The sequence below is a fragment of the Barbus barbus genome (assembly GCF_936440315.1).
Source record: "Barbus barbus genome assembly, chromosome: 3".
In the NCBI taxonomy this organism is placed as follows: Eukaryota; Metazoa; Chordata; class Actinopteri; order Cypriniformes; family Cyprinidae; genus Barbus; species Barbus barbus.
The window spans coordinates 4,092,422-4,117,392 of record NC_136731.1 but is presented as its reverse complement, the minus strand read 5'-3'; the positions used below and the strand labels follow the sequence as shown (position 1 = coordinate 4,117,392).

Genomic DNA, 24,971 nt, shown 5'->3' with positions numbered 1-24,971 from the left:
AATACTCTGGTTAATGGTTAATTTGTGGTTACCACCGTTTAACTATAGTAACCATGTTTTATTTATTTCTGTATTTTATTTGTAGTAAAACCACATTTAATTTGGTGTTTTTGGGAAAAAATAAAAGGTTCTAAATTGTTACAATAATAATATGTTAAATGGTTAGAAATGGTTCTAGCCAACACTTATTGAACCAATAATTCAACTTTGAATAACTCATGAAATACTGAATAACTCTTGAAACAGGACTTTTATTTTGTTAGGGAGTTGTGAAGTCATAAATCTGCGCCGCTCTCCTGCATCTGTTGTGATTCGGCTGAAGAAAGGCTTGTGTTTTTAAACATTTACAGTGTTTACATGAATGCAAGCACGTGATTCATGAATTACATGAATCATAAACACGGATTCAGGCATTGACAAGTAATGAAATGTCTGTTTTTGTATTAATTTGTTGTGCCAGTTTTTTAGTGTTTATGTCTAATTATAGCCTGGTTTCTCAGACAGGACTTAGTTTAAGTCAGGATTAGGCCATAGTTTAATCACTTAAGTAGTTTTTATAAAAGTGTCTTAGAAAAAAGCATTACTGGAGTGCGTCTTGAGACAAAACAAATGCACTGATATATTTTAAGATCAGTCAGTGTAAGTTTCTATCACTCTGAGTTTCTTACTAGTGTGCTGACTACTGAACTAGGGAGCTGATTGGTTTCTCGTTGTTGATCATTCTCCTCTTAAACATGACAGATTGTCCAAAACACACAGAAGAACTCCTGCTGAGATCTACACACTTAGAAAGATGGCGTTTATTAAAGAGGAGAGTGAAGACGTGAGGATTGAAGAAACATTGAGAGTCAAGCAAGAAGATGCTGAGGAACAAACAGGTTGGTTTTCATTCTCATTTGATGATTATTAAAATGCCAAACGCTACAGAAAAATGTATTATATTTTTGAAGCTTGTCCAGGTGTGTAAGATACTTGAGAAATTTAACTAAATTGCTGTACGTATTACATTTTACTGAAGTATAATTTCAAACTTTTAGTACTTTTGCTTGATTATATTTCTGAAGAAAAAGTTTAAAAAGTTTAACTTCACATCAGAGCATCTGCATGTAGCCATATGTGAACATAAACTTTCTGCAAAGTTGTGAAGTTGAAAGTGTACGATATATATAAGTTATTGTCTATCAAATAAAAGTCGACTCGCAATCGCCTAAACGAGTCTTTAGGAATTCGAATCTTATTCTGTTTCGGCTGTATGTCACAAAGTAACACGTTTGCATAATGTCCGCCCATAGCTGTCATTAGCGCGGTAGACCAATCACAAAGGACTGCGCCATCTGACCAATCACAGCAGCGAGTGCTCAAGGAAAGGAGGGGTTTAGAGAGACTGCAAGAGTCATTTAGAAATGAGGGAAAATTAAAGCTATTTTTTGAGAAAACTAAAGTGTTTTTTGACCTTGGATGCATGTAAACCTGTTTTAGGAGACTCATAAAACAATATTAGCAAGCTTAAAAATGACATAATAGGGGCACTTTAATGCTTTGTTCACAGACTCAAGAACATCCATGTCCTGCCATGTTGGAGCTAAATGTCTGGTCTTTTTGTCAGCTTGCCTGGATTTTTTATTTGTTGCCTGGAGGCCCATCTTGGACCTTCAGTAGGGATGTAACAATTCGCTTAACTTTCGATTCAATCCACAATTTATTTATTTTTTTTACAAAATGAGATTTAAGACAAATTAAAAATTAAATGTGTCCTTTTATTATTGCTTGGACAAAATGCAGCATGTTTCTTTGTGAAATATAAGTATAACACTATAATAATATACTAATATAGCACTTTATTGCATATTATTGCTCTTTTGTTGGTTTTGATTGCTTCTATTCTCCTCATTTTTAAGTCGCTTTGGATAAAGGCCTCTGCTAAACAACGAAATGTAAATTAAATTGAACTTATGAACTGCACTTATGAACTTTTAATATACATTATACAGAGGCAAGATGAAAAGATAAAATACCATCTAAACTTTTCTAAAGACAGTAAGTTCCCCTCAGACATAGATTCATATAAACTCCTACCCCTAATTGAATCGCGATTTGTTTAGCGTCTCAACCGATTTGAATCGTCATATGAATTGATTTTCAACCGGCTCGCAGTTAATCGTTACATCCCTAACCTTCAGTTTATGAGCAGGCAAGCCTAGCTGTGCCTGGTCGATGGCCAGTTCACGCCGTCTTTTCCATCTTCTGAGAAGGCACTCACAACTCTTTTGCAGACCCCAAATGCACAATCAACCTAGGGCACCTTCATGCCTCTCTCTGTTTAGAAAAATTGGAAGACTTCAGTCAATCCCCATGACTGAAGCGCTTCCTTTAATAGATTAGTGGATATACTCTCTAGCTTACAGGTTGGTACAGTACATGTTTTGATGTCTGTTTCTTTGTGCTAACTTACATTTGCCTTTTTTCACCATAGACCTCATGCCAATGAAAGAGGAGTGCACAGTACCGAATGAAACGGAAGAGAAAGAACAACATGAGACTCAACATGATTTTATAACCGGAGAAGAATCTTTTAGTTGGCCAAAGATTAAAGAGACTTTCTCACAGAAAACTGCTCATAAAACAATAACCAAAAGTTATTTCACCCCTTTTCACAGTGAAAAGAGTTTGAATGAACATGGAAACATGAGAATTCACACTGGAGACAAGCCTTACACCTGCCAACAGTGTGGAAAAAGTTTCACATCTAAAGGAAACCTTAAAGTGCACATGAGAATTCACACTGGACGGGAGTCTTTTACCTGTCAACAGTGTGGAAAAAGTTTCACAAATAAAGGAAACCTTAGCGCACACATGCAAATTCACACTGGACGGGAGTCTTTTACCTGCCAACAGTGTGGAAAAAGTTTCACATCTAAAGGAAACCTTAAAGTGCACATGAGAATTCACACTGGACGGGAGTCTTTTACCTGCCAACAGTGTGGAAAAAGTTTCACGAATAAAGGAAACCTTAGCGCACACATGCAAATTCACACTGGACTGAAGTCTTTCACCTGCCAACAGTGTGGAAAAAGTTTGACAAATAAAGGAAACCTTAGAGTGCACATGCAAATCCACACTAGAGAGAAGCCATACTCCTGTCTTCAGTGTGGAAAGAGTTTTACTCGAAAAGAAACCCTTAAAGTCCACATGAGAATTCACGCTAGATGGAGTCGTTTTATCTGCCAACTGTGTGGAATGAGATTCATTCAAAAAGGATTCTTTAATAGACACATGAGAATTCACACTGGAGAAAAGCGTTATGTGTGCCATCGGTGTGGAAGATGTTTCAGCCAAAAAGGAAATCTTAACAGGCACATGACAATTCACACTAGAGAAAAAATCCATATATGCCCTCACTGTGGAGAGAGTTTCGATCTACATGGAAGCCTTAAAGCCCATATCAGAGTTCACACTGGAGAGAGTCCCTTCACCTGCCAACAGTGTGGAAAAAGCTTTACTCAAAAATCAAGCCATAACAGTCACATGAGAAGATTACATGGCATATTTTCAAAAAATATTTCAAAATCTTGATCAACACACAAGGGATTCATTTGAGAGAACTGTTTTATGTCATCCGTGTGGAAGTTTCACTGACAGCAATCATGTAATAATGTTATGATGTGTAGGAAGCTCAGAGGTGAAGACCAGAGACTGATTTATATTCAGCTGGATTCTATATTGAGAAGGTGCTGTGTGGCACCGTTTACCCGATCTTGGACTTAGACTCAAGTCTGAACTTGAGTCCAATTATTAACAACGGATTAGAAATGGACTCTGGAATTTTACAGAGTATGGTCGAGTCCATGTCATGTCTTCAGGCTATACTCAGCCGGTCTTCTGCGCAGTCAGCATGCCATGGTAGGCGCACATAAGAGCATGCTTTCTCCACCAGAACCATCTTGCAGCCTGGTGTTTTCATCAGTCTCTTCTGTCCATTTTTGACCACTTCTGACCAGATTACCCCCCGTTGTGATGATTACGTCAAGAGGAGGGTAAATGTGCAGATCCCACTGTCAGTGTCAAAACGCGAGCGGGAGGGGTAAAGTTATTGCTCACTAATACAGTGCATCTCAGAAAATTAGAATATGGTGAAAAAGTACATTTTTTTTCATGTAACATTTCAAAAAGGGAAACTTTCATATATTTTAGATTCATTGCATGTAAAGTAAAACACTTCAAAGGTTTTTTTGTTTTAATTTTGATGATTAGAGGTTACAGCTAATGAAAGTCAAAAATCAGTATCTCAAAATATTGGAATATTTACATTTGAGTTTCAATAAATAACCATCCATACAGTATACATTTTGGGTATCTCTTGTTCTTTGGAACCACAATGATGGGGAAGACTGCTGACTTGGCAATGGTCCAGACGACGATCATTGACACCCTCCACAAAGAGGGTAAGTCACAGAGGGTCATTACTGAAAGGTGTGGCTGTTTACAGAGTGCTGTATCAAAGCATATTAAATGCAAAGTTGACTGGAAGGAAGAATTTGGGTAGGAAAAGGTGCACAAGCAACAGGGATGACTGCAAGTTTGAGAATAATGTTAAGCAAAGCTGATCCAAACACTTGGGAGAGCTTCACAAGGAGTGGACTGAAGCTGGAGTCAGTGCATCAAGAGTCTCCACACTCAGACGTCTTCAGGAAAAGAGCTACCAAGCCACTTCTGAACCAGAGACAACGTCAGAAGCATCTTACCTGGGCTAAGGAGAAAAAGAACTGGACTGTTGCTCAATGGTCCAAATTCCTCTTTTCAGATAAAAGTACATTTTGCTTTTCATTTGGGAATCAAGGTCCCAGAGTTTGGAGGAAGGCTGGAGTGGCACAGAATCCAAGCTGCCTGAAGTCCAGAGTGAAGTTTCTGAAGTCAGCGATGATGCTGGTGTCGGTCCATTGTGTTTTATAAAGTCCAGAGTCAATGCAGCCGTCTACCAGGAGATTTTAGAGCACTTTATGCTTCCATCTGCTGACAAGCTTTATGGAGATGCTGATTTCCTTTTCCAGCAGGACTTTAGCACCTGCCCACAGTGCCAAAACCACTTCCAAGTGCTTTGCTGACTTTGCTATTACTGTGCTTGATTGGCCAGCCAACATGCCTGACCTGAACCCCATATGAAATCTATGAGATATTTTCAAGAGAAAGATGAGAAACAGTCAATCCAACAATCCAGACGAGCTGAAGGCTCAATAGTGCCTCAGCAGTGCCACAGGCTGATGCTGGAATTTGTGCTAAAGGAGCCCCGACCAAGTATTGAGTGCATAAATTAACATACTTTAAATAACTTGAACTTTTCTGTTTTGCAAATCTTTTTTTTTTTAATTGATCTCAGGAAATATTCTAATATTTTGAGATACTGATTTTTGACTTTCATGAGTTGTAAGCTCTAATCATCAAAGTAAAAAAAAAAAAAAAAAAACTTTTGAAGTGTTTTACTTTGCATGTAATGAATCTAAAATACATGAAAGTTTCACTTTTTGAAATGTTACAAGAAAAAATTCACTTTTCACCATATTCTAATTTTCTGAGATGCACCTGTATTACGTCTGCTTGTACTTATTGCTGCTGTTTCTTTTTTGTGTTTTGTGTTATTTTGTGTAAAATTATATTTCTAATTCCGTCAAAGTTTAAATCCCGTCTGATAAGTGCATCTACACCACGAAACCAATTCGGTCGAATGGATTTTCGACTACCTTTGGAAGTGGTCGAAAGTGGACAAGCTCAAAACGTTTCAAACCCCGTTTACACTTGTATTTAGCGTTGTCCACTTGTGATCCGATCGACCAAAACGCATCTAAATACCAAGTGTAAACAGGGCCTTTGGCCAGGAATGGTGAACGAGAATGTTCTGGAGAGTGATTTTGAGCCTCTCTGTGATGGTACCACAAGGCGTCGCTCATTAGCAGATCTAAGACTTCTGGAGGCGAAGTAGATTCGTAATAGTGAGTGGAAGTAGGAGGGTGCTGAGCCTGTGGTCGTTCTGTATGCAAGCATCAGTGTCTTGAACTGGATGCGAGCTGCCACTGGTAGCCAGTGCAAGGAGATGAAGAGAGGTGTAACATGGTCTCTTTAGGGCTCGTTGAAGACCAGTCATGCCGCTGCATTCTGAATCATTTGTAAAGGTTTGATTGTGTTTGATGGCAGTCCAGCCAGAAGAGCATTGCAGTAGTCCAGCCTAGAAACGACAAGGGCCTGGACAAGAAGTTGCGCAGCATGCTCAGTCAGAAAGGGCCTGATCTTTCTGATGTTGTGTAGTGCAAACCTGCAGGATCGAGCAGTTTTTGCAATGTGCTCTTTGAAGATTAGCTGGTCATTAAAGATTACCCCAAGATTTCTGACCGAAGTTGATGGGGTAATTATTGATGAGGCTAACCGAATCGTGAAGTCATGCTGCAGAGTCGGAGTGGCAGGGATGACAAGAAGCTCCATCTTTGCCAGGTTGAGCTGTAGGTGATGTTCTTTCATCCATGCCGAGATGTCCGCCAGGCAGCCTGAGATCCGTGCAGCTACCGTTGGGTCATCTGGTTGAAAGGAGAGATAGAGCTGTGTGTCATCGGTGTAGCAGTGATAGGAGAAGCCATGTGCATGAATGATGGGACCCAGTGACGTAGTGTATGTGGAGAAGAGGAGGGGTCCAAGAACCGATCCCTGAGGAACTCCAGTGACCAGTTGATGTGGTTTGGATACCTCCCCTCCCCAGGCCACCCTGAAAGACCTACCGGTGAGATAGGATTCAAACCAGCGAAGTGGAATCCCAGTGATGCCCAGTGATGAGAGGGTAGACAGGACGATCTGATGATTGACAGTGTCAAAAGCAGCAGAAAGATCCAGCAGAATGAGGACTGATGATTTGGACTCAGCCTTTGCTATTCGCAGGGCTTCAGTGAGTGAGAGTAGCGCAGTCTCTGTTGAATGGCCACTCCTGAAACCTGACTGTTTAGCGTCCAGTTTGTTGTACTGTGAAAGAAACCGCGAGAGCTGGTTGAAGACAACTCGTTCGAGTGTTTTCCCTACGAATGGAAGGAGAGAGACAGGTCTGTAGTAATCTAAAAGAGAAGTGTTTAATGTAGGTTTTTTGAGCAGTGGGGTTACATGAGCCTGTTTGAATGCTGTGGGGAAGATGCCTGTGAGGAGAGATGTGTTGATAATGTGTGTGAGTGCCGGTAAGAGTGTGGGAGAGATTGTTTTGAGAAGGTGTGAGGGGATTGGGTCGAGAGGACATGTTGTAGGATGGCTGGAGAGGAGAAGTTTAGATACTTCTGCCTTGGTGAGGGGACAGAAGGAGAAGATGGGAGCTTAAGCAGTGGATGAGGATGATAGGAGGTCCTGTGTATTTGGAGTTGAGAACTGACTACTGCTTGTACCGACTACTGATCACGCGCTGTCACGAATCCTGGCCATGCACTTCCACTCATTCACCACCAGAGGTCACCCGTTCACCACATGGACTTTTCACACTACACAACACATTGGACTCCATTTCCCACTATGCATTGCACAGATCAGCTGTCACCATTCACTCATCACACACACCTGATCACCATTTCACAATCACCATCACTCTATTTAAGCCTGGGATTGCTCTTGCTCAGGGCCGAGTATTGTTAGCGTATATCACTCATCTAGAGATAGCAACTTTACAGAGCCATTCTTATAGTCTTAGTCTTGCCTTGTTTTCCTGCCGTGTTTGACCCTGCTCTTGTTTCCTGGATTTACCCTTTGCCTCTGCCGTTTGGACTCTGTTCGCTCCCTGTTTGGATTATTGCGCTCGTCTCTGGATTATCTCTCTGCCTTGCCCCTTTGGATATTGTTTGCTGATCGTTGACCCACGCTTGCTCCACGGATTGCTCTGTCTTGCCCTCGCCATACCTGTTTGCCACTGTCTGACCCTGCCTGTTTTCTGACCATGTTTATAAATAAAGCTTTGCATATGGATCCGCACGTCTCACGTCTCGTCAGCCCCGTAACAGAATACTCGGCCACACAAGGATCCAGCGGCTTTTCAAGAGAACATTGGCCAGGTATGGACTCTGCACGGCTGTTATTAACCCTCGAGCAGGGCTCGCGACCGCTCGAGGATTATATTCAGGAGTATTTAGACCTTGCCTATTTTTCTGATCTGCCGGACTATGCACTTATAGATTTTTTTTGTGAGGGCATTAATCAGCCGCTCAAGTCTCAGTTAATCCGCGAGGGTCCCCGTTCATCTCTCAGTAAATTTATGGACTATGCTTTGCTGTGTGTGGGCTCTCCGTTCACTGTGGGTGTCGCGGAGGAACGCGGCACCGCACTCACTCACAAAATGGCGGCAGCAACAGCACCCCTTCACGTCATGCCTGCCAAGCCAGAGTCTGCTCACGTCGTCGCTGTCAAGCCAGAGTCCGCTCACGTCGTCGCTGTCAAGCCAGAGTCCGCTCACGTCGTCGCTGTCAAGCCAGAGTCCGCTCACGTCGTCGCTGTCAAGCCAGAGTCCGCTCACGTCGTCGCTGTCAAGCCAGAGTCCGCTCACGTCGTCGCTGTCAAGCCAGAGTCCGCTCACGTCGTCGCTGTCAAGCCAGAGTCCGCTCACGTCGTCGCTGTCAAGCCAGAGTCCGCTCACGTCGTCGCTGTCAAGCCAGAGTCCGCTCACGTCGTCGCTGTCAAGCCAGAGTCCGCTCACGTCTCCGCTGTCAAGCCAGAGTCACACCACGTCACAGTGCTCCAGCCAGAGTCTGTCACACCCAAGGATTTAAGGTCAGTCCTTCAAGTTCCCTGTCTGATATCCAGTGTGATGGACCCACCACTGATGTCAGTGCGAGTAGCTGGCATTCCCAGGGCCTCAACTCTGTCCGTTACAGAGACTGTTCCCCTGACCTCAGTACTTCCCGTTATGGCGGTTGCCATTTTGAGTGTGTGGGCTGCACACTGTGCTCCTGAGGCCTCTCCTGTCCACGAGTCTGCTCCTGAGGCCTCTTCAGTCCACGAGTCTGCCCCAGAACTTCCAGAGGAGGCGGCGTCCACTGCAGAACCACCAGAGGTGGCAGCTTCCGCTGCAGAACCTCCCGAGGTGGTGGCGCCCACTCCTGTACTCACTGTTTGCCCGGTCACGGCCACGGAGGCCGTTCCTGAACTCACTGTCTGCCCTGTCACGGCCATGGAGGCCGTTCCTGAACTCACTGTCTGCCCTGTCACGGCCATGGAGGCCGTTCCTGAAGTCACTGTCTACCCTGTCACGGCCATGGAGGCCGTCCCTGAACTCACTGTCTGTCCTGTCACGGCCAAAGAGGCCGTCTGTGAGCTCGCGCTCTGTCCTGTCACGGCTAAAGAGGCCGTCTGTGAACCCTCGCCCTGTCCTGTCACGGCTAAAGAGGCCGTCTGTGAGCTCTCGCCCTGTCCTATCACGGCTAAAGAGGCCGTCTGCGAACTCTCGACCTGCTCTGTCACGGCTCCTGTGACCATGGGGACTCTCTCTGTGGTGTCTGTCTCTGTTCTCCCCAGATCCCTGATCCTGTCATGGCTTCCTGACCAGTCCGCTCTGCTGTGGAGATACTCTGCCCTGTCTACGCCACACTGGTGGGCTCCGGCTCCGTCTACTCCGCCGTGGTGGTCAGTTGTCTGGCTCTGGGGGTCTCCTGCTCCGCCCAGGTGGGCTCTGGTCCCGTCCTGCCCTGCAACGAAGACTCTCCCAGTGTTGTCTGTCTCTGCTCTCTCTGTGTTGTCTGTCCTTGTTCTCCCCAGATCCCAGTCTCTGTCATGGGTTCCTGCCCTGTCTGCCTCCCTGTGGTGGTCTTCTGCTCGGGTCTGGTGGTCGTCTGCTCCGCCATGGGGGTCTTCTGCCCGGGTCTGGTGGTCATCTGCTCCGCCGTGGTGGTCCTCTGCTCTGGTCTGGTGGTTATCTGCCCCGCCGTGGTGGTCTTCTGCTCGAGTCTGGTGGTCTTCTGCTCCGCCCTGGTGGGCTCCGGTCCCGTCTGCTCCGCCATGGTGGGCTCCGGTCCCGTCTACTTCGCCCTGGTGGGCTCCCGTGCCGTCTGCTCCGCCCTGGTGGGCCTCTGCTCTGTCGGTCCTGACCTGGCCTCTGGCTCCGCCCTGGTTTCCTGCTCTGCCGGTTCTTCCTCAAGGACCTGGCCCTCCGTCCCTCCCCCTGCTCCGCCTCCGCGCCACCGCCCTCCTGGATTGTTTAGGAGCGTCTGGAAGCCGCTCCTTGGGGGGGGGCTATGTCACGAATCCTGGCCATGCACTTCCACTCATTCACCACCAGAGGTCACCTGTTCACCACATGGACTTTTCACACTACACAACACATTGGACTCCATTTCCCACTATGCATTGCACAGATCAGCTGTCACCATTCACTCATCACACACATCTGATCACCATTTCACAATCACCATCACTCTATTTAAGCCTGGGATTGCTCTTGCTCAGGGCCGAGTATTGTTAGCGTATATCACTCATCTAGAGATAGCAACTTTACAGAGCCATTCTTATAGTCTTAGTCTTGCCTTGTTTTCCTGCCGTGTTTGACCCTGCTCTTGTTTCCTGGATTTACCCTTTGCCTCTGCCGTTTGGACTCTGTTCGCTCCCTGTTTGGATTATTGCTCTCGTCTCTGGATTATCTCTCTGCCTTGCCCCTTTGGATATTGTTTGCTGATCGTTGACCCACGCTTGCTCCACGGATTGCTCTGTCTTGCCCTCGCCATGCCTGTTTGCCACTGTCTGACCCTGCCTGTTTTCTGACCATGTTTATAAATAAAGCTTTGCATATGGATCCGCACGTCTCACGTCTCGTCAGCCCCGTAACACGCGCAATATTATGATTATGAAGGTGTTTACATGAGTTGCTTTTAGAATATTCCTTTCATATGCCCATTTTACATGTTATAGTACATAGATCGATTAATGTATAATGTATAGTTCGTCTTCATTATGATGCCATATACAGTTTTAAGTGTTACAATTTTAATATTATAAAAGCTTAAAGTGCATTGAATTATTTGTCATGGTATACTTGCATCCTCGTTTCCCGCTTGGACCAAAAATGTCAGGACTCTAGACTGTACGACCATTTTTTGAGAATGGGTGAGTTAAAATTTTACATGGTCGCATCTGCTCCATATCACGCGCTGCAGAGCTGTTGCTGTTTACCTCACATTACGATTATTGGAGGCTTTCTTTTATTTTTTTTTTATTTATTTGATTCCTCAGTGTTTCTTAAATGTTCTGTAATATATTAGTCAATATATAATACAGCATGTGGTGTATGTCATTAATTACTGCTTTATTTAATCAGAAACACAATAATTATTTGTGTATTTTGCTTTCCTTCTATTAGAAGTAGGCCGACAGCACCCCTTCTCAGTTTATATGCAGCGATCCAAAACCGTGAATCTAATCATCATTCAGGCAAAACTTTGCTTCAGGAATGAGCCACACTGTTGACGTGATCTAATCGACTCTGGAAACGTCGGAGCAGATTTCCCTTGGCCGTTATTACCCTGTCAAATGTGCATTCGGTAAGCAATAAACTTGATGAACTTAAGCTAAGAGCTGGATATGATCATGAATTTAGACAAAGCAACCTTGTTTGCCTCACGGAAACCTGGCCTAAAGATCATCATACAAACGCGTGCTTAACAGGGTATACAACAATACGAGCGGACAGAGACGAGAGCAGCTCATTTAAATCTATAGGAGGAGGGCTGTGCGTGTTTGTGGATAATAGCTGGGCCACACAGTATTGTGTGCGGGAAAAAGTATGTACGTCTTCTTAAAGATTGTGCTCCTCAATTAAAGGGAGCTTTTACAAGGTTATTTCAATTTCTCTTGAATAAAAGTGCAGTACCTAAATTATGGAAATACTCAGTGATTCAACCTGTGGCAAAAAAGCCAGGTGCAAGTATGTCAAATGATTATCGGCCTATTGCAATAACTTCTATATTATGTAAAACTATGGAGCGAGTTTTAGCTAGTTATCTAACTTCAAATGTGGCCTCTAAGCAAGATCCACTTCAGTTTGCATATAAGTGTAATAGAGGCACAGACGATGCTGTACTGACTCTTCTTAATACAGTTACCAAACATCTTACAAATCCTAAAGGATATGCTAGGATTCTATTTGTAGATTTTAGTTCAGCTTTTAATTCAATGAAGACATGGTTGGCCTGTTGGACAAAACAAACCATATATATGATTTGGCCTACCTGACCCATGTTAAGGCTCTTGAAACTTGGTGTTGCTCTAGCCAATTAGAAATGAATGTTGCTAAGACTAAAGAATTAATTATGTGTACTAGATGTAATATGTGAGCCGATTTCACTTGAGAGTCAACAAGTTGAAATTGTGGAACATTTTAAGTATCTTGGATCGATTTTGGATTCTCAGTTGAGTTTTGCTGATAATTCAGAGTACATTTTTAAAAGATGCTCTCAGCGACTCTTTCTTCTCAGACAGCTTAGTGGTCTTTATATTTTTATTTTCCCTTAAGTTATGTGTGTATGTAACTAGTTACTGTGATTTTATTTTATGTATGTTGTTATTAATCTTGTTGTGTTGGTGAGCCAAAGACAATTTTCCACTCAGGTGGACAATAAAGTTATAATACTAATACTAAAAGTAAAGTGCAACAGAGTGCAAGAATTGGTCAACGAAATGTTGCTGTTATCTGATTGGCCCGAGTAAACGATGGGTGGAGTCCAGTGGTGTAGTCCTAAAGAAAAAAGTGGTTTACTATAGGTGTGTTCACTCCATATCGTAATAACCGTAATTACGAGTCACTAGCTTATAAAAAGCGTTAACATCCCCATAGAACTCGTAATTACAACTTGTGAACTGGGAGTTTTCTGAGAGCTACGGCTTGTACCACATGATCGTAGCACCTGGAACCAGAGAAAAATCGCGGCACTTTCAAAAGGGGAAATAGATAAATATATAGATATATATTTATGATACATAATTTCAAAGGGTGGAAATAGATACATTATAGATACTATTATATTAAAAACACATTATGTAAGTGTTCATACTGATTTTATAACGACTTACTAATAATGACTTACTCCTAGAAAAACAAAAAAAAAGACTTACCCACGCATGCGCAATGCATGAGTGGCGGCACGCTAGCGACATGTGCTGGTCAAAGCCATGCAGGAACACCGCAAATATTGCTTGTTCTGTAATCTAAAGCTGTATAATCTATCATTAAATAACGATGCATTGCGCATGCATTGAATAAAGACATTATTTCAATAAATTTTCTCATTATTACGAGAATTTTTCTCAATATAACGAGATACTAAGTCACAATTATGAGAAAGTATCTCATTATTATGACAGAATTATATTTTTTCTTGAGGTGGCGGGAACGGGCTTCTATATTTCGGCAATCGGCTCACTACTCAACCGGCCCACCAGGAATGTCCCAGTGCTCCCGATGGCCAGTAGGCTGCATCACTGGTCATTGGTGAAAAACAAAAGCGGCTGCAGCTGATGATAGGTGTGATCAAGGTAGAATGAGAGAAGTGATAATGCACCAATTACAACAAAGAATCACGAGTCAATGGCTCCCCACTGGTAGGTATTTTTGCTGATTTTAATCAAAATTGTGATTTTTTTTATTTATTTTTTCTCTCAGAAAACAAGACTTAAAATCTTAAATAATTTTACTTGTCAAGTAAATGCATCTTGATTTAAGAATTTTTTGATATTTATACTAGAAAACAAAAACAATACTAAGGAAGAGAATCATTTTTTGCAGTGTGTACACTGATGAGTGAAATGCAGAGCACAAATTCCAAGAATAAATGCAGATGAGTCATACAACATTTAGATGCAACTAAATCATATTTCAAAATGTGACCCTGGAGCACAAAACCAGTCTTAGGCCGTGTTCACACTTGGCGTCTTTTTTGACTAGAAAAAGTTGACAAGAGCGTTTTTTAATGAAAAACAAAGCTGGCAGCGTCTGTTACAAATAGCAGCTGAGAGCGTCTTTTGTTGTCATAGCAACAGCTGTAACAGTTGTATGCAGAAAAATAAAATATCAATAATGGCATTCAATTCGATAACATGTTGCTGAGCGACCGTTATTAATGCTACAGTAGCTAAGGTGATAATTTTAACAAGCCGTCCAATCTGTGCCCACACAGCCTCTTTATGATGTATATTATGATGGGTGGTGATGGCGCAGTGGATAAGACACATGCCTTTGGTGTGAGAGACCCGGGTTCGAATCCACTGTGAGACACCAATGTGTCCCTGAGCAAGACACTTAACCCCTAGTTGCTCCAGAGGCGTGCGACCTCTGACATATATAGCAATTGTAAGTCGCTTTGGATAAAAGCGTCAGCTAAATGAATAAATGTAAATGTAAATATTATGATAGAGTTTTGCGCTCATATCATACAGCTCCTTGTGCTCCGAAACTAGTACGAGCAGTCTATCTACCGGCACCTTCTCCATTTTTCTTCTTGTTGTTATGGAAACGACAGATCTCGCTACTCGCTTGTCATTGGTCAGCTGTCAAAAAGGCGCTTGACGTAGGGCGTTTTTTTTTCAGAAAAGTTTAAATTTTTTCAACTCGAAAAAAACGCTCTGAGCTGCAGAAAAAGACGCCGGCGGTGGCGTTTTAAAAAGCGCTCAGGACTTTTTTGAAAACACGGTTTACTCCATAGGATTATAATGTAAAACAGACGCCGGCAGCTTCGAAAAAGACGCCAAGTGTGAACACGGCCTCTAGTCACTAGAGTATATTTGTAGCAATAGCCAAAAATACATTTTATAAGTCAAAATTATCCATTTTTCTTTTACGCCAAAAATCATTAGGATATTAAATAAGGATCATGTTCTATGAAGATATTTTGTAGGTTTCCTACTGTAAATATATCAAAACTTCATTTTTGATTAGTAATATGCATTGCTAAGAACTTATTTGAACAACTTTAAAGGTGATTTTCTCAATATTTAGATTTTTTTTGCACCCTCAGATTCCAGATTTTAATCAGCCAAATATTGTCCAATCAATGGAAAGCTTATTTATTCAGCTTTCAGGTGATGTAATAAATCTCAATTTTGAAAAAATTGACCCTTATGACTGGTTTTGTGGTCAGGCCACTGGCCATTGGGAGCACCGGGATGTTTCCCGGTGGCCTGGCGGCTGATTTGGCCCGCTGCCCTGTGTGTTTTTTAATTATTAATTTTTTTGCCTTCCCAATGTGCCAAAGTGATCATTTCCGATTGTGGCATTCCCTAGTAAATCGATAATAAATCATAAATCGGTTAGTCTTGACTGGCAGTGCTGGTGGCTTTTTTTCCATAAAAGGTAGATTCTGACAAAGCGACTTATTCGAAAAAACATAGCTGTCGTACAGTTGGAAGATGTCGTCCGTTCTGCCCCGCGAGCGCGAGACTCTCCCGGCAGAGAAGCGGCGCATTCAGTTGACCGTACCGGAGCAGACTCGTCAGTAAATGAGTACAAAACAACATTTCCAAACACCTGTCGCTTACTGACAGTTTGGACTTTTAAATATGAACAATTCATCTATTAATATGCTCATAGTTTGTTACTCAGATGCAGGCAGTGTGCTGAATGAGACAAAACAGTAATATAGCCAAAACCACCGCATGTAGTCGCTTTTTAGTGTTAGTTAATTTTGTGTAAAAAATATTGTTTTAAGGAAAATATATACTTTTGGAATTCAAGTACTTTTCAAGGGTTTTCTAGGGACTTAAATTTCAAAAATTCAAGCTCTTCAAGCACCTTGTATGAACCCTGACACACAACAACATATCAGGAGGGTGTCTCTCCTCTCCCTCCACCAGTGTGCAGCTGATCCACCTGGAAAACCACAAAACCAAGAGCTTTTGTGCCATTCATTAGTGTCTTCACAAATCTACACAATCACTATAACCTCATGTGACAGACAGTGATTAGCTTCATTCTTTTGTCTCTATACATGAAGAGACATTTGCATGATGGGTGAACATAATCACCTGATTTTGTAAATGTGGCAAATTACATTTGCATTAAACACCCAGTTTGCACTTAGCCTACAATAGCAGAAATTAAATGTTGAAGAAGTTCAATGAAGTTGGATTTGGCTCTAATGTCACAAATTATAATCTCAAGGTTTACTGGGTTTTAGACGATTCTTTGCTTCTTTTGTAGTATGGGGTTGGTGAAGTATACTAAAAACAAATATTTTTCATGTGTGTCCTCCAAATTTACCCACAACCTAATCAGTTTGTACGTGTAGAAATTCATTCATCACGCGAGACGTCAAGATTTGAGTGTTGTTGCGGCAAACTAGTTTAGAGAACAATTACTCCTAGTCGTGTCAAAGAATAGTACTCTACATCCGGTCAATATAAACATTATTATGTTATCACGAGGATGGCTTGAGTATGTTGAGATGAGGATAATTCTGTGTGCAAGTATGTCTTCTGTGCATGTATACTTATTATTTATAAATGCTTAATATGCACTATAATTATGACTCCTTTTTTATTTAGGGGTGGGTGGGAATCATATTTTTCATTATTTACTTGTATTTGTATTCTGCTGTTGGTGCAGCTGCAATGAATGTCCCTATATGAAATTTCAAAACCTTAAGGTAAATAAATAATCTGTCTAAGATTGTCTGTTTAAAAAAAATATTGTTTGAGAATTTAAGTTAAAGATGTTTTACACTTTCATTTACCATTTTCATGATTATATATTTTTACATTTATAATTTTAATTGCAACTCAAGTACAGACAAATCACGACATGACATGCAAAAAGGAACTACTTTCTCTTAAGTAGCTTCTGTCTTCTCTAAATAACTCTACAATAGAGAGACTCAAATAACCACTAAAACCAGCAGCAGGGCTGTTCATTAGCGCACATTCAGTCTGAAAACAGCTTTTGTGTCATAATAGCGGTAGTTTGCACCTTGTACACGTGAAGACCTAACAACTCTGATCTTTGGAAAGTCTCAAGATCATTAAGATCATATGTGTTCTCAGGTATAATGGTTGAGGTGATCTGGTGATAACGAAGCATCAATAGCTGGTCTGTGGCTGAAGCTGCAGTTTCTCTCAGACATGATTTAAACCCACACTGAAAGTGGCTCATTTGTTGACATCTAAATGAACTCTTTATTAATCATTGAAAAGACAATTAATAACTAAAACACTTTAATACATTTAGTTACATTAATAAAAGTAGCGGTTACACTTTATTTCATGGTGTCCTTGTTACATGTATAATAACAATAAATGATGCATAATTACCTGCAAGTAACCCTAAACCAAGCCCTAATCCCTAGGCAAACAGTAAGTACATAGTTAATATTACTTAGTACTTACATGTATAATTACACTGTAAAAAGGACACTTAAAGTAAAGTTGTAACTAAAGTAGCTTTATATATAATTATTATTATTTTATATAATAATGAAATTAAATAAGTATTTCACACAGAACTCGACTCATGAAAATGCGACTTTATATTAAATCAGTGTACAGCAAACAAAATGTGCAATATGTTAAGATTTGGCATTTCTGAATAGATTACTCTCTATCTTTTTTATCTGATTTAATATATTTATACACTGTATATTATAGGTACAGTATATACTATAAAATTTTGCTCATCGCAAGGCTTCCATATTTTACTGGAAATACATAAACAGTAGGTTTGCAGTTTGATTCATAGTCGTGCAGTCTCTCTAGTTTATATGGTGGAAGGTGTTTGCAGTGTGATCTACATGACTATTACTGTACATGCAGTAATACTAACACACAGTGTCTTATAACCGCATTTTAAAATGTATTAAAATGTCCTCAAGCTGAAGAAGCTAAATCAAGATATTCATATGAAAGTGAGCAAACATATACAGTACATGACATTCTGCTTATGTAAAAACTACACTATTCAGTGCTTTCTCATTCAAATGAGTTTCTGCTCCATTAACATGATGGCCCATCACTGTGAATCACTGCTGTTTACGGCAGGAAGGGGAACGATCTTCAAATGCTAATGAGCTCGTCAGCTCAGGATTGGTGGCCTGTTTTGCTGATCTGAACGTTTAAAGCCTCCACAGCTCACAGATTTCAGCAGATCTCTTCTGAACGGACTTAAGTCACCTCAGCAAGCTCACAGACTTGTTTTCTTTCTGGAAAAATCCCCATTTGGAGATATCTGGACACTGAAATGGCTTCTAGGTAAATATTTTGCTTTTGTTGTCTTGATGGTTTCCACTGAATAAATTTATAGCATTTATCAGCAATTAAAGGCATTTAAACTAACCCCAGTATTGCTGAACTAAGGCTACACATAAAACTAAAAAAGTTTAAATTATATGATGGATATTTGTATGTTTGTTCTCAGACATTAATAACCTATACATTTTGCAGAAGATCTGTGCGTGAAATTTACAGATTTTAATAATTCAGTTAATAGGCAAGTGTTTATATACAACATTTTAAGATTAAAATTTGACTGCAGGCTTTTAATTTTTAAAGTTAATATTTAAAATCACCTTCCATCACATTATAGTAATGTAGTCATCTGAGCCCATAGACTGCTCCAAACTCTTTATGTTGAGTATCTTGGCTTCTGGTTTTTGCAGAATTTAGAGAATCACAGATTTAAAATAAAAGAGTTAAGAGTTAAATCTTGGATCTCATATTTTCTTATCAATCCTGGCATGTTTGCAGTGGTTTTTGATGAATCCCTTCACTCTTCTCCTACAGGGTTCTTTCACCAGAGCGGTGCTGGGAGGTCTTGCAGTCTGCTGAAGATGACGTCGTGAAAGACATCATTAACCTTATGATCGACTGGAGATACATCAGAGGAATGACGAGAGAAGAGGAGATGCTGCTGGTGTATTTCCTGGAGGCTTTAATGATGCTGACGTTCCTCCAAGAGCCAGAAGTGGTGAAGAAAATGACGGTGAGTGATTTAGTCTCAGTGACAATACATGAACTCGTATAAATCCAAAATAAATATGTCATTTTTCCATTAGAAGCACCATAAGCTTCTGTGACTCAAGCTTATTAGTGTTACAGGTGATTCTAAGAAAATCACTTAATAAACAGTAACTCAAATTCATATATATGATTAAATATAATATCATTAATCCTTGTGCATCCTTAGAGACATTTTGTATTTCACATTTTTTGTATTTTGATCATTTTGGCTCAGCTACTGCAAACAGTATAAATTCAGCATTTTATGTATTTTTATAAGAATTGTAATATTTCAAAATTTTATTTAAACTTGGCACACAAATGTCCCACTGAAACAAATGAAAACCCACAAGTCAGACATGTCAAGGGTTAAAACCCTGAAAATGAATGAGTGTTTGGTAGTTTTCAGCACGGCTGATATCAGTTAATAATTACATCAATGCAAGCAGAAAAACAACTATATCTAACTTTTTAATGACTGTTCTTTTTTGACAGATATTTTTGTCCTCCAAGGACCTCGGTGTAATTTTTTTTTAACGAATGCACAATGGTTAAGTTTACTCTGGTTACTCTATTTGACCGTACAAGAAAATTAAAATGAATAATTAAATGGGGAAAAAAACAGATGTCAAATGTATATGATTTTTAAGTCAGAAATGTAAAACGAAATAAAGGGAAATGTCCTAAAGGTGACCTAAAATGGTTTATTCTCAATGCATATCAAAATGACTCCATTTAGAAACTGAAAATATGTTCAGTCAAGTTATTTGAAGAGAATTGTGTATTTTGGTCATCAACCCACATAATTGTAGATGTTGTTGTGAAATGGTCAGTTAAATCTGGTCAGTTTTAGTTTCTGATTGAGAGTAATTTTGGCTTATTATTGTTTGAATTGTTTGCAGGTTTCTGATTGGTTGAAGCGGACATGCATTGAGGGAAGTGATGAGAGCGTTTTTTTGGTGGGAGTAGACGAGTGCAATGCCTTCTTTGTCCTGTCAGAGGAGCAGGAAGCGGTAAGTTTAATAATAAATGAGATTATAGTGAAGTTACTTGGATGAGTCAAAACCTCACAACTTTCTCTTTTTGTCCATCATACAGTGGTTTGAAGTTTACTACCAATATCTGCGTTCAGCGTTGATCAAGAGGAGACGCAGAAGATGCAGTTTAGATGAAGCTGAGAAATTCTTTGTGGACTCTTCAGGGAATCCGGTCGACAATCCCTGTGAGGACCTAAAGAAACTGCATGACAAGTGAGTGCACTCAAACTTTTATTTTATCTTTAGTTGATTCAGGCATTGTTTTGTGAAATTTCTTTGTCCTTTACCTAACCAAATGCAACGGCACTCTAACATTCAAATTAGGGAAAGAAGAACTGGCACTTTCAATCTCAAACTCACTAAACCACCTTTTGTTCTGGATGCAGGTTTTACCTCCCAAGCATCACCACTGATATGGTCAGATCTACTGTACACACTGTTGTACACAGATTGCATTTGACGGATGATGAGAAACTTTCAAGGTACTTCAGCTACTGGACAGGCAACGAGGAGAAACCTCGGTCCAGTCCTGCTGGGTCTTTATTTTATCTTGCATTTTCTCCATCATTCAAGTATCCTGACCAATATTGTGTTTCTTTAGTCCAGCTGAAGCGCCCGAGGCTGAATGGATGAATGCAAACATAGCTTTCTGCTTGCTGAAGATGTCACATCCAGTAATGGTACATGCAGCGCCTCCAGAATTAGCTGCACGGGTGAAAATCTCCAGGAGATTCGAGAGCCATTGCCACTTGCTTTGGTGCGCGACTCAGAAGAAACTCCGTGAGCGTCTTGTACTTGGTAAGTCGTTCATTCAAGTCATCAAAACTGATATTCCTCATTTGGGTGTTACATCAACATTGGCAGATCTGACAGGTTGAGCTTTATTAAAACAATTGTTCCTTTTCTTCATTTATTAATGTATTTATTTTGTGAAAAAATAATGATTCCTCATGCTCCTGATCCTCACTTCAATATGCAACTTTTCTGACCAGCAAGTGTATAACGTCTTAGTAAAGATTAGTCATAGTGTAAAACAATGCTAAAAGTGTCTGAAGCTGAAGGCAGTTTTGGAAGTCACATGCACAGCTAATATCATCTTGTTTCTGCAGATACGTTTGGTCCACGTCGGCCATCTGAGAGCAAAGTACACAGCTGGATCGAGAAGCAGGGATGGACGGAGAACGTGCCAGATGCTGCTGAAGTTGTGAAGGACTGGAAGCCTCCACGAAGCATCCAGGCTCCGACAGACAGTAAATCGATCCGTCGGATGAGCCGCAGGCAGTGCTGGAAAGGCCTGCAGCTGATGGACAGAGAAGGCAAGGGTCTCAGGGTCGTCACCAGCAGGCCGTTTGCTTGCGGAGAGCTGATCTGTGACTTCCACGGCCGGCTGATCTCCAGGGACGAGGGACTGGAAATCCAGCAGAACAATCAGACACAAGCTGGACATCTGTTTTTTTTTACCGGCAAGAACGGACAGGACATGTGTTTGGATGCTCATGAGGAGCTCTGCGAGTGCCATCCTAACAAAACTACGTTTGGCAGACGAATTAAACACTCTGCGAGACACGCCAATCTCAGTCCTAGACTGCACTTCATGGACGATGAACCGGTCATACTTTTCATGGCCACACGGGACATTCAGACCGGCGAAGAGATCCGCTATGACTACGGAGACAACAGAAGGTCCTACGCTGGGGACGGTCTGGATCTGACGCCGTCCTAACTGAAGATGGACATTATCTAGAATATGTGTAGGCTTTTGGAAAGTATCTATATACGGATGGGACTTATTGTTTTTGCATTAATATTCTGACAACAGATAATTATAAAATAATTTAATTTGAAGAACATCAATAATTGGGCTTGTCTGTACACTACAAACAAAAATATACAAACAACAAACCTAGAATTTTATGTAATAGTTCTCATGTATTGCTACAAAGGGAGTTTAACTTTTCTATGCAGTTATAAAATAGCAGTTTGTAAAAATAAAGGAAAATCATATCTATTTTGTTGTGTTCTCGTAATTTCATGTTTTCTTAATTTCCTTTTTCTGTTTGCTTCTGTCACGAATCTGGTCCGTGCAACTTCCATTTGTTCACCACCAGAGGTCACCTGCTTACCACATGGACTTTCACACTACACAGCACATTGCACTCCATTTCCCATCATGCATTGCACTGACGACACACAGCTGGCACCAATCTCTCATTACCCTGATTGCACTGCTGATCACACAAGCACTCATGCTATTTAAACCTGGGACATTCTCTTGTTCACTGCCGAGTATTGTTTAGCCTAGCTACCTTACAAAGCGTTCCTGTATATCTTGTTTGATTTCCTGTGTTTTGATTCCTGCCCGTGTTCCTGGATTATTCTCTCTGCCTTGCCCTGTTTGGATACTGTTTGCCGATCGTCGACCCACGCTTGCTCTAGGATTGCTCTTGTGTCTTACCTATGCCATACCAGTTTGCTCCCATTGACCCTGCCTGTATTACGACCATGTTTGCTAATAAAGCCTTGCAAATGGATCCGCACGTCTCACGTCTCGTCAACCCCGTAACCGCTTCAATGAAGATTTATTTTTAGTCAAGTACTGCCGAAAGAGATGAGTTTTCAGTTGTTGCTTGAAGGTTGCCAGGGATCCGGCGTTCCGGATAGAGGTGGGAAGATTATTCCACCAGCCAGGAATGGTGAATGTTCTGGAGAGCGATTTTGAGCCTCTCTGTGATGGTACCACAAGGCGTCGCTCACTAGCAGATCTCAGACTTCTGGAGGGGATGTAGGTTCGTAATAGTGAGTGGAAGTAGGAGGGTGCAGAGCCTGTGGTAGTTCTGTACGCAAGCATCAGTGAGTTGAACTGGATGCGAGCTGCCACTGGTAGCCAGTGCAAGGAGATGAAGAGAGGTGTAACATGCGCTCTTTTGGGCTCGTTGAAGATCAGTCGTGCCGCTGCATTCTGAATCATATGTAGAGGTTTAATTGTGTTTGATGGCAGACCAGCCAGAAGAGCATTGCAGTAGTCCAGTCTAGAAACAACAAGGGCCTGGACAAGAAGTTGCGCAGCATGCTCTGTCAGAAAGGGCCTGATCTTTCTGATGTTGTGTAGTGCAAACCTGCAGGAACGAGCGGTCTTTGCAATGTGCTCTTTGAAGGTCAGCTGGTCATCAAAGATTACACCAAGATTTCTGACCGAAGTTGATGGGGTAATCATTGATGAGCCTAACTGAATCGTGAAGTCATGCTGTAGAGTCGGAGTGGCAGGGAAGACAAGAAGCTCCGTCTTTGCCAGGTTGAGCTGTAGGTGATGTTCTTTCATCCATGCCGAGATGTCTGCCAGGCAGCCTGAGATCCGTGCAGCTACCGTCGGGTCATCTGGTTGAAAAGAGAGATAGAGCTGTGTGTCATCGGCGTAGCAGTGATAGGAGAAGCCATGTGCATGTATGATGGGACCCAGCGATGTAGTATATGTGGAGAAGAGGAGGGGTCCAAGAACCGATTCTTTGTTGATTGAAAAACCTCTTTCGATGCTTGCCTGCCCCTGTAATAAGGCCAGAAGAATCTTCGCCTCATTTGAGTTACGTAGAGTTCCTTACTTTCAGCCATGCGTCTCGGGTCAAGGCACTGAATGATTTTCACTAAAGTGTGATGCACTGGAGCCTTTTTCAGCAACTTCTCCAGGAGTGTGATCAAGAGTTTGTTACAGTCCATCTTAATCTCTAGTCTCCGCCTTTCTGAAATGTTTTTGGAAGATTTTAATTGGTTCTGTAGGGGAATTTACAGTTAAGCCCAAGGACCCGGTATGATGAACAAAGACCAGGAGACAGAGATGCAATCAGAAAAATAGTTTCATCAGCGGAAGCCAGCTTTACCACTCTCGATGGAGTTCGTAGGCCGCTCTGCGTACATGTTCAAGACACTAGCAAGTACAGTCTAGCAGAGGTCACTAATACATAGTTAAACAAGATTCTGTTTGGTCGAAACATAGATAAATTAAGAAAATCTCCACACATGGACGTAAAACTCAAGAGCATATCCTCTAGTGATTATATTTGGTGACAATTGATCAGAGGTCAGACGCAATAGGTCTCTCCAGAGAAGTTTATCTGTTACCCTGGACATCAGGTCAGATTTGGTAGCTGAGCTGAACCAGACAGACATTATTCAAGAAGAAACACACATATACATATATATATATATATATATATATATATATATATTATGAAGGTTGCAATGTCTCCAGGATTCCACTCCTTCAGTTCAGGGTGGCTTCTGCTGCAAATCCAATGTTGTCCTTATGCAGACTGCTGTCTTGAAAAGGGACATGGGCTTTAAAGTGGATGTGGCCTCTTGCAGATGCTTTTCCTTCAGAAATCGTCCTATGATGAAAATTAAAATTTAATAATTTTATAATTCTAAAACAACTTACATTTTTACTTATTTTTTTAACTATCAATAAATTGATTAAACTAATTAATCAAAATAATTCCCAGTAGTTTGCGTTGTACTCCAGTTGTTGCAAGACATCAGTTTAATAATTGAGAGGTGCACTACCAAGACAGCATTACAGTAATTTGAGTCGATTTACAGTGACGGACCACAATTCGAACCTTTAGAAATTGAACAGGTACAGTTTGTAACTGTCTACTGTAATGTACACATAATAGTTATTTAAGCATAATATACAGTACACTATAATACATGTATTTTACCATTCATGCATCCATGCACTGCATGACTGGTCACAGTCTGGTGGGTTATCATATCAAGACATTTTGACTATATAGTATATATTATGTTACAGTTTATGGCACGCAGACTCACACTATTCTTGAATCTTCTACAGAGTGGAAAGATGAAGGTTTCATGCTGGGCGTGTGGGGCGGGGCTCCGCCCTACAGGGACAATCTGATTGGGAGAAGCAACTAGTGGGCGTACAGAATTCAGCCTGTTAAAACTCTGACA

The 24,971-nt window shown here is 41.3% G+C and overlaps 2 protein-coding genes across 2 annotated transcripts; both read left to right on the top strand.

Annotated features, from left to right (window-relative positions):
- Positions 1–244: 244 nt before the first annotated feature.
- LOC306854664 (uncharacterized protein) lies at positions 245–5,502 on the top strand. The gene is made up of 3 exons (XM_079392860.1): positions 245–420; positions 742–878; positions 2,474–5,502. The coding sequence occupies exons 2-3, from the start codon at positions 794–796 to the stop codon at positions 3,571–3,573; spliced, it is 1,185 nt and encodes a 394-aa protein (XP_079248986.1). The 5' UTR covers positions 245–420; positions 742–793; the 3' UTR covers positions 3,574–5,502.
- An 11,674-nt stretch (positions 5,503–17,176) lies between these two features.
- LOC306854537 (uncharacterized protein) lies at positions 17,177–22,013 on the top strand. The gene is made up of 7 exons (XM_079392661.1): positions 17,177–18,222; positions 18,754–18,952; positions 19,872–19,982; positions 20,068–20,219; positions 20,393–20,488; positions 20,608–20,804; positions 21,116–22,013. Exons 1-7 carry the CDS (start codon positions 18,212–18,214, stop codon positions 21,727–21,729), a joined length of 1,380 nt encoding a protein of 459 aa, XP_079248787.1. The 5' UTR covers positions 17,177–18,211; the 3' UTR covers positions 21,730–22,013.
- Positions 22,014–24,971: the final 2,958 nt, after the last annotated feature.